Below are 10,535 nucleotides of genomic sequence, written 5' to 3'. Positions count from 1 at the left end.
CACAAGCTCCCCCACATTGCAGACGTCAAGCCATGAAATTACCAGTCCCTCACACAGGAAAACATGTTTGTTTAGAGCCTAGTTTTTTTAAGGGGGGGGGGGAGCTGGAGTTGAAATGCTGTGCTTCCTGTCAGCCATTTTAGTCAACCGAATCCTGTCTGGTGGAAATTGATTGGTTAAAATGCATTCCTGCTGAAGGGGTGGTTGATCATTCCTCCACCTCCTGGTCCACAAGCCGTCCCCCAGCGTCGAAATCATTAATCCACTGTCCATCATGTGGTCCCGGGCTATATCACCCTGCCGTATAGACTCCGTGGAGCATTACCATATCTGGGCCGGGCTCCAGTCAACAGCCCTGATCCTTATCAGACAGAGGCCATGCCTTGAACAAAAGACCCTCTGTGATCCCGCCTCACTGTTCAGCTACCAGTGTCTCTTCATTAACATGGAACCCATCCTCCAGGGCTGTTTGGCCGAGGCGGATGTTTCCGGATGAGATGGGGAATTCAGACCCAGATGGACAAGGACAATGCAGTTGATGGCAGGCTGGTAGTGGACACAGGAGTGTCTGTACACTGCCAGAGCAGGTTGGGAAGGGTCTGTGTCATGTGGGTGGCTGTACAGCCCTGTTGCGAAACTAAACCCAGGACATACTTCTTCATGAGGTCGGGTTGTTAGTGTGTTAAAGCCATCATGGAAAAGCAAAGCTAGTGTTTAGTATCTAAACTACCTTTAGGGGGAAACTATGTTTTATTTGAAGGAAAGAATGAGAATGGCTGGTTTTGTCCAATTTAATTTCTCATCATTTTGAATTTCAAGCCGTGTGGAGTGTTCCCCAATGCAGCCCCTCTATGTTCAGTTACGATAGCTTTCAGATCGGGAAGACAACGTAGTAGTGGCGTGGCTGGCTGAACCCCAGAGGAAGGTGAGGGCGGAGGAGCCTGGACTCCTCAGGTCCATCCAGCACCATCACCTCCACAGGAAACACACCAACAACCGCAGGGTCACAGTGAATGTGACAGGATTTTAAACAGTACACAACTAAATATAGCAGGGCCGCCACTATCAGAAAATGAGTTAGGAGTGTGGTGCTAGTCGTTTAGAAAGTCATTATTCTTATCATTGCTGTCTCTGAAATAATTTCAGGTCTCTCCATGCAATGAATACTGTATAGTAAACCAAACGTGAGAAAGCGTTCCGAACTTTGGTAATCTACGCTGTCCTCAAGAAGTAACAATCAAAACTTCTTCAATGTGTCTGACAGTACCTGTAGTGATATTTTTTTGGTACTAAATGACTTACTTTTTACCCAAAAGACTGTGTGTTTTGGGATGCATCCATTGAAATTGTCCAGTTCACTAACCGATCAAATCTTCCGAGAGGAGATAGTGTGAGATGGCCTTACTTAGAGTCCATTAACTCTGTCTTGTCTAATCTCTCTGATCTCTCTTCTTACGGGCCACCAGGTTTATCTCAAATCTCTATTCTCCTTATTATCAAACCATGCTGCAGATCTATTTTACCAAGGTGAAATAGCAGCGTTTTATTTACCAACAACAAGGAAGCGGAATCATTTAGTTGTACATGCAGTTCCTTATTCAGCTGGGTAACGCAATGTGTAAAAATCCTTTTTTCTATCAATGTGGTTTTTTTCTTCTTCTTCTCCCCACCCTAATTCACACCATCCTCAATTGCCTTGGCAGACACGTTTAACTCCAGTCATGCAATCTCCCCTTCATACCCCGATGTTTATCTCTCAATATCATCTTAAACGATGGTAGACTCATCCAGTCACTTCACGGCTCACTTCACTCCTGGGCGAATCAGCGGAAGGCATCTGATAAGATCATAAAACTGTATCCTAATTTAAAGCGCAGCGCGCTCCCTCCGCAGTGTCTATTAGAGGTCTGTGTGCTAATTCTTTTCATGTCCGCGACTCCTGCAGATGTACGGTGCTCTACAAAGGAGTCATTTATAAGACTAATGAAAAGAGCAAGCGGTTTGCGGAGATCAGGGGGTCTTTTATGGCGCTCGGCGCTGGGAAGAAAGGGAGAACAGGAGAGGCACACCGGCCTCGCTTTTTGAACTGAAATTATCGCTTTCTTCAAGATGAGGGGCCTCACTCCTGTTACAATAGAGCAAACACTGTGAAAGGTGCCGGAAGGATATCAGTGGAGCTGCTCTGTGTCTGAGCTGCTGCGTGATGCGCAGGAGGCTGCAGGAGACTGCAGCTCATGGGTGACAGGCTGAAAGAGAGAGCAGCCATATCTAGCAAGCCAGTGACAACAGCACTTTTGATATGATTATTCACTCCCAGTTTAAGAGAGGCAGTCGGAACAAAGTAGTTGGGTGGGTGCAAACTAACCTTAAAAAATGTCTAGGGTAATTTTATATGATTTATTTTTAAGGGGAAAATGTATAGATGGCGCTTTTGGAACGGGGTAATAGGTGTGAAAGATGCATTATTTGAAAAACATTTAAAATGCATTGTATGATGCTTTCTTACCTAGGCCTAATACAATTCAGGTAAGCAGTACAGTAATTCCATCAGCGCCCTTGATTGAAGTAAAATGGTTAAATGCAAATACCAAAAGAGATGTACAGCTACAAGCGAAACTCGGAAATCATTTAGATTTAAAGAAATAATATTGCACAGAGGGGGAAAAATTAATCACAGAGAGAAGTGTCTCCTTTAAGATTGCACTGGTGTATTACCTGGAGGCGTCGAATGTAAATGGAAAATCAACATTGTACCCTCTGATAAGTACAGCAAATTAATAAAAGTATGTTCTTTCCTGCTCCCATGCTGGTGCTTATGTGAAAAGTCGGATTGGAACGGGGGGGTTTTCTACATCCTTTTTCCCAGGTTTTGTTTTGCCGTCTCTGAAATCTAACATCACCGGTCACCTTGGCTGCAAGTCAGCGTGCCTTCAGTAGCAAGAGCCTCAGTCACTATGGACTGTACCAACCAAGCACAGCTTTAGGCAGTGGTTCCCCTTTGTATCGAGCTAAAACCGTCTTTGGTGGTGTGTTTCCATCTGTCTCCTTCACTATATGTCTGAAAACATGTTACGTACCTGGACATTTACGTTGACAACATATTACCATTGGCCTACATGTATGTTTAGACATTCATGAACGTAGAAGTGGATGAGGTCAAGGAGAACCGGTATGCTTTACGGCCTTTCGGGGTCATGGTAGGGAGTCAGGTGGCTGAGCGGTTAGGGAAGCGGGCTTGTAATCAGAAGGTTGCCAGTTCGATTCCCGGCCGTGCCAGATGACGTTGTGTCCTTGGGCAAGGCACTTCACCCTACTTGCCTCGGGGGGAATGTCCCTGTACTTACTGTAAGTCGCTCTGGATAAGAGCGTCTGCTAAATGACTAAATGTAAATGTAACGTAATGTGATGAAACCTGCTGACACTCTGGCTCCGTGTTCCCTCAGGTCCTCTAGAAGATGGCCTGGAGGAGGACGAGGAGGAGTGCGTGTCGGAGGAGAACGAGCTCATGGCCAAGGAGGAGTTTTCCGCGGAGGAGAACTTCTCCGCCGAGTTTGAGTCCGAGAACATGAGCTGCGAGGACATGGAGTACTTCTGCAACAAAGGTGATTACGGTCCGTCCATCGCGTCCGCCGCGCTGGGGAGCCAGCCGTTTCACAGCCATGTGCGATGGAGATGGTTTGGTGAACATGTTCATCCTTCCTTTGAAAAAATGTCTCACTCGACTGTAGACTCTACTCTGTAGCTTGCTGAGTGAATGGCTTGCATGGACCAGACTAAAGTTGGATCGCGGTCGATCACACCTGTTTTAAAAACAAGATAGAGGTTCAAACCCTGTCAACACCTAATAAGATGTTTCTCTCTGTTTGAAATGCATGTTCAACAAATCCCGGACACCAGGTGATTTGGCAGAACATGTAACCATGTTCGAAAACCTCCTACATCCATGGCGAGTGTTTTAAAACCTCTTGTTTGATATACAATTCCTACCATCCACGCAAGAGCCGTAGTTTGATCTGGGAGAGATGGCACCCAAAAAACACTGGCTCGTCCTCAGAGGGTTTCCGAGTCCTCTTATTACTGGTGCTGGAGGAGCCACGGGAGGAGTACAGCTTCCCTTTGTGCCCAGAGAGAACTCTGAGGTGACTCCACCACCTGCTCCAGCTCAGAGGGCCAGCAGCGTGAAGAAACCACCTAGTGCAGCCAAGGCCACCTCTTCTCTTTGAACTCCAATTCAATTAGATTGCTTCTTTATATGTTTGTTTCATTTTGGTCACACCTTGCCATCAGAGGAGCTAATTTGAGGCCTGCTCCAGGTTACAGTGTGCTGATGACAGACTGGTTGCCCCCCCCCTACACGCCCCCCAGTCGTTAAGTTTAACTACCCTAGGTGTCCCCTCATTCTCTTGCTAGTGAATGCCATACATTTGACTTTCTAATGAAGAACCAATGCTTTGAATGCCTTTAATTTTTTCCTTCAAAAAGAAATGTTTTTCGTTATTATTTTTTTCCAATGCACCTTTCAATATGTATGTGTGCCTTGTGGGATTAAATTTTTGAAGACGTCTTCAAAAAAGAAATCTTTCATGTTGAGCATGGGCTATGCCCCAGTAATCGTATCAGTGATATTTTTCCTTTGTTCTTCCAGGAAAGGTATAAAAGCTCCAATGTTTGGAAATTGCAATTAAAAGCAAAACGTCTTTCTCCATGCACCTCCACGCCCTTGATATTTGCAGTAACGTAACACTGACATGAAAGCTTGTTACATCTATATACTTATTTGTGATTTTAATGACCTATCAACTACTGGGATAATTGTTCATTCCACAGGGAGAATATACCCATGAAAAAGTACAACTTGTGAATTCTTCAAAGAGACCCGTAAAGCCACTTTGTCTTGGATAAGACGATGTGAGAAAATGGGAAAGAAAGTGCCTCAAATCTCTATTTTAGTTTCTGATGTTTCTGAATTAAGTCAAACGAATGGTGGTCCAAAGTGCCAACTGTTCATTTTCCAGGGCGCTGCAGTAATCTGCGCCTTGTCATACATGTGCCTTACTAGTCAGATTTTTGTTAGTTCGGCTATCTAAGCTTGGCTAAGTCTCCCATTTGTTCACACGGCTAGTGATGCTCGGTATCCAAGTTTCTTTCTTCCCTGGTGGCAAGTTCTTCACAATCATCAGGTGGAGCCATTTGCCGATGATCCACTCCTCAATTAGATCTCTTTAAAACTAATTTAAACCTATGTCTGACTGGCTTAAATTCACCCCACTTATGTGAAAGTGCCGTGAATTAAACAGGACGCAATCCAGGCAGCATTAAACGGTTTAAGTGTGTTATTCCTCGACTATAGGAGGAATAAGAGCAGCCCCTTGATTAACTAAACCCTCTCAAATGTGATGTGGCGCAGTAATTAGCCCAGTAGCGGACTTTCAACGTGGATTTTAAAGCAGCCACTCATCCCATGGCCTTTATCTTCTCCTGCTTCCCCGAGAATAAGGTCTCCCGTGTAAGGTTCCACCAGTGAGCAGTGACTCTCTGGTCCTAGCTTAGCCTTGTATCTGAGTAGTCACTCTCCGAAATGGGCTTGTCAGGGGGACCTAAAACCTCCATTAAAAGTTTCAGCCCATAATAGGTATTAAAAAGCTGTATGAACACAAAGAGGAGTACCAATTTTCATTAACATATGAAGCACTTATTAACTTTGATCAGGAGTGCGGTGAAGGAGCAAAGCGGCTTAAGAGCGCAAAGGTCACAAAGTTGAATGCCACCAAAGTCTCCTCCTTTTGCCTTACCCTTGCAGGAGTGGGGGGGTGTTCCTAGCAGCACCTTGAGGCCCCCGATCTTGGCTTGGCTGGAGATCCCCTCTCAGGGTTGGGGGTTCTTCAACCCCGGACTCCATCAGCTCCCACCTTCAACAGGCGTTAGCGTCGTTCGAAGGCTTGCCACCATCGGCCACCCCGTGAGCTCATGTGATAGGCCCGTCTCGAGGCTCTGTGGCTCTGCCGTAACTCTTCATCCCTCAGACACAAGGGGGGACACAGTCCAGCACGTGTCAGCCTCCTGTGTTCACAGTGACGGTATTAAAGCGTCCTCAGCCTCATGCAGGTCCCCCCGTTCCACTCCTGGTGAATATCGTTTGTTTGTTTTCACGGCACGCCAGCTGTGACCGGGTGAACACCCTAACTGTGGGAGAGTAACTGTTTCAGTTCCACCAACGCTGACTCATCCACCATGAAATGATTGAGGGCCCCTTGTCAGTGACTCCACATATAATGGCTCTGGAACAACATACATGGGTGTGAAATTAAGCTGCCATGTTGAATGAGAGGCACTGGGAGAGCAGAGCATGTGGGTTTTCATATAATTAGAGGGGTCTATGTCTGAGCTCTCCAACCCCCCCACACCCCCCCCCCCCCCACACCCCTCCACCCCCCAAAAAATCTCTGTCCCTCAGAAACAACCTTGGCATTTCCTTGACGATTAAAAAGACTCTCCCCTCAAACAGCTTCTCCAGCACGGTCAATTTCCCATTTATGGAGCTGTTGTTGTGAAGTGCACATGGACTAACACACTCCCTAGCCCTGATTTATACTTCATTGACACACCTAACACCATAATTGTAAGAAGGATGCTCTTTTATTTACCGAGAGGCATCTTTTTTTACTGAAATTGTGAAATTTCACCTTGCTCTTTTCCCCCCCTGCTGTGGTTGTGAAAATATGAGTTAGCTGGTGTCTATGGGAGGATTGCACCCCCAGCATTGCCACGAAACTGTTTAATCTTTCCTTCTGATCACCGAAGTCTGTTTCATTGGCTTCTCAGTGTGCATTGACATGTTTTACATGCATGCTGTTGTCGTACTTCAGTCCCCCTTTGTCAAGGACTGCTGTTGAACATTGATTGATAGAGTCTGTTGGATTTAGGTGGCCAGTGGCGACAAAGCACAGGACAATGTACCTGCAGTGGCGTGGATACGCGAGAGAGTATTACATTCCTCTGTGCCAGTTTTCATTATCACGCCCAAATAACCACATTACAATGCAGTCATAGATATTTGAGGCTAACACGTTTGAAGAGCAGCCTGAATAACCAGAACTCAATGCATCAAATTCAAAAGTATTACTGTTGACCCTTCGAATGACCTCTCCGTGGAGTAATTTGTCTCATAGCAGTCCGAGGCATATAACCATAAACAGAAAGAGACTGAATTAATTATTTCAACCTTTGTGCAATTTAGAGGTAATCAGAATCTTAAGTAACATGGAGATCTTCTTTGCTTTTCTTCCTTCCAACCACAGCTGCCATCAGTGCCTGGAATGGCAAATGTGGAATTCTAATGCACAGTTGATGCTGAGAATATGGGAAATGCTAATTTGGGGCGCGATAAGATGAATCGAGACATCCCTTTAGCCCCATTTGACTCAGTGGAGGAAATTAATCATTAATGTTTGTTAAGTATGACAATCTAACTGGGCCAGATCTACACGCTCCCAGACGGAGGCAGCGCGAGATAAAAAGCGGGCTGCAGACAGGGAGGAAAACTGCCAGATTCTGTAATGATGGGAATTTATTGGCATTTATAGAGACAGTGGCGAGGCTTTGTGCTAATGGCCTGCCTCCTCTCAATCTAGCCTGCTGCATCTGCACGTGATCCAGACCTCTCCCCTGATAGCGGAACAGTCTCTGAGCAATGCTTGACTTTGGTGGAGGGACAGGAGGTTGTTTTCCTAAGTTTTCTACGAGTGTTGCAGGCTTATGATACAGTATCAACGCCCCTGATGGACCCAGTATCAGTACACTTAATAATCAGTAGACTTGGAAGGCTGCGCTTCTCCAGGCTATTTTGACTGCAGGTGGTGAAGACCTGTAGATGGTTGTAGATAAGGGGTGTTATAGCTGTGGCTGTTGATGGATACTGGTGCAATCAACCAGGTTTAGAACTGATGTTGCAACTCCCTGCGACCCGAGTCTCAGGCATGGGTAGTAGTATATAGCATAGTCTTTATGCTATATATTTACTCACCCGTCCTTCCTGTCTATAAACATGGACTCAGGATGCAGAGGGGTTGGAAACACAGTGCTTCCCCGTGCGGACACCATTTTGAGACAGTTGCGACCTGTCTCTGGGCTGACTGGTCAGGATTAAAGCGCTCTGAGCTCCTTAAAGACGCACGCCAGAGATTGACATTTTCAAGGGCTTCCTTGGCAGAGACAATGCTAAAAGGGAGAGAAAAAGCCAATATGACTTTGTTCCTACCTTGCTGGAGGAGTTGTTTGTGTAAATCGCCTATAAGCTTATTGACCCGGATGTGGGGCACCCGCGTGTGACTGCTATTTGGCTAGAGAGCTGTCCTTTGATAGAGCAGCGATAGGGCTGATTTTTACAGCCCACTGACTTCTCTCACATGCCCGCCAAACCTGCACTCACCCTCCCCCCCCACCCCACCCCCCTCGCCCCCACGCTCCCCAGCCTCACGGAGCACTCTCTCACTCACCCTTAAGTGTCTTCGTTTGATTGCACCGCAAGGGGGAATTTAGCCAGATGTAAATTATGATCCAGAAGATAATGCGGAAGAAGATCACTGACCAATCTGTCTCCCGTGATAAGACCGCACCGTAGGTTCTCATCTGGGCTGTAAAATAAAGCACTGTATATCACTATATCTCACACAGCTCTCTCTGTGAAACAGACTGCTCCAATCAATCTGTTTGTGTTGCATAGAGGTCAAAATACCAGTGTTCATTGTAGTCTCTGAGAAGGAGCAGATTATATAAATATATACGGTGTATCTGTATGTATTCCTAGTTAGCATGTGTGCTGTTACAGCAGTTCTTCCAACAACGCTGGTGCAGGAAACTTCATCAAGCCGTGTGACATTGTTCCCTGTAAGGTTGCCTGGGCAATTGTGTTTCAAATGCATCGCAAACTGTGTCAGATAGAAGGCAGAAAATCCTTAATCACTGCTTAATTAAGGAATCATCTTGTAGCTTCGTTTCCTGAGCTGTAATTAAAGAGGTTCCAATACGTTTCGTTACAGGGCTTAGCATGTTCGCCTGAGATCAAGGTACTGCCTTTAATGTTATCTCCCCAGCTTTTTTTAAACTCGCTCCATTGGAAGGAACTGTTGATATCCGCCTTTGTTATCCATAACATAATACAAGCCTAGTATGCTAAAGAGGTTCTCGAGGCCCAACAATATAAAGTAGGGGGTGAATTCAGTGAGTGGGCTCGTCCACGGTGCTGGGAGAAAATGTGCCTGCCCAAGCAGACACTTGCATAAGCAAAAGTGGGTCATAATGACCTCATGTACTGTAAGTAGGACATTGCTGCACACTTCCTTTCCCTTCAATACTCTTGTCTTTTTTCTAGTTTTTTTTCCCTTCTTTTTTTCCCAATGTGAAGCAGGAAGCTGCTATCCTTTTGGCAATGTTTGCTACCTTCTTTGAAGTGAGGCATGTGTGTATAAAAGGAAAATATATATATATATCTAGCAACCGTGGTGTGTGTGCTTGATCTGGAGATTAACGTGGGAGTGGACCTGTGCTATGGTAGAGATGTGCAGTGCTGTGTGTCACTGCGCTGGCACAGTCACCCGTGGGGATGTCCTGAGCCTCGAAACCATTAAATTGTCCGAAACTCGCTGACACAGTCCCGATGAACGAATTTCCAACTTACTGTGTGAAGGACCATATTTACTGATTCTGACGATTATGATCATGCCCAATAATCGATGTCCCCGGGACAGCGATGTACCTAAGAAGACTAACAGCTTCGTCCTGAAATATGGCCTGTCTCGGTGCTTCTCTCCACTTCTAAAATATGATGTCATAATCCACAAACGGCCTCGGTCACGCACCACAGGTTTAAAACATCAAAGCACCCGAAAGGAAATGATGACAGGGGCTGAAAACAAAGAAAAGGACTCCACACCAACCCACCACCCCTGGGGGGGTGTGAGTCCCATACTTAGCCTGCCCAGCCGGGAGGTGTCTGGGACGAGACAGCCTTCTCCACACCTCGGTGTCTGCTTGGACACTGTGCTTATTTAGACCAGCACACCAGAGGCCCCTAGTTAGCTCTGATTTATGTCCCTGTAAACGAAAAGTACAGGCTGGACCTGGCCACGCAAACTGTTGTCGAATTGTTTTTCCCTGGGAAAAGTGCTTCTAGGAACATATCCATCGCATGAGGTTTGCTGTTGGAGACTGGAAGCCCAGTGTGGTTTAACACGGTCTTTAAACACTTAGAGGTTGAGATACCCAAATATCCCTGAGCCGGGCCTCTCTGGGCCCAGGGACTGTAAATCAGCCCCACATCCTATAACACATATTCTCCCTCCCACAATAGATCAAACTGTAAGAAATAGCCACCTCTACTCTCTTCCACACATCGACTTCCTTCCTTGTCCAGCGGGCTTCCTGCTCCCGCCGGTACTTATGGGAACTCTCCCGCACAGAAGAGTGTGTGCAGCTGTGCCTGAGTTCTCACACTCATGCCTCATACTGCCCCTCAGAGAGTGTGTGTGTGTGTGTGT

The 10,535-nt window shown here is 46.1% G+C and overlaps 1 protein-coding gene across 1 annotated transcript in view; it reads left to right on the top strand.

The window, feature by feature from the left end:
- The first annotated feature begins 3,134 nt into the window (after positions 1 to 3,134).
- zfpm2a (zinc finger protein, FOG family member 2a) overlaps positions 3,135 to 10,535 on the top strand; it is a 78,115-nt gene continuing 70,714 nt past the window's right edge. The window contains exons 1-2 of the mRNA XM_067237412.1: positions 3,135 to 3,204; positions 3,444 to 3,602. Of these exons, the coding sequence (XP_067093513.1) occupies positions 3,135 to 3,204; positions 3,444 to 3,602 (229 nt within the window). The remainder of the gene's footprint in view (positions 3,205 to 3,443; positions 3,603 to 10,535) is intronic.

Source organism: Osmerus mordax, chromosome 6, assembly GCF_038355195.1.
Source record: "Osmerus mordax isolate fOsmMor3 chromosome 6, fOsmMor3.pri, whole genome shotgun sequence".
Taxonomy (NCBI): Eukaryota; Metazoa; Chordata; class Actinopteri; order Osmeriformes; family Osmeridae; genus Osmerus; species Osmerus mordax.
The sequence above is the reverse complement of the archived record's forward strand: the minus strand, read 5'-3'. Positions and strand labels throughout refer to the sequence as shown.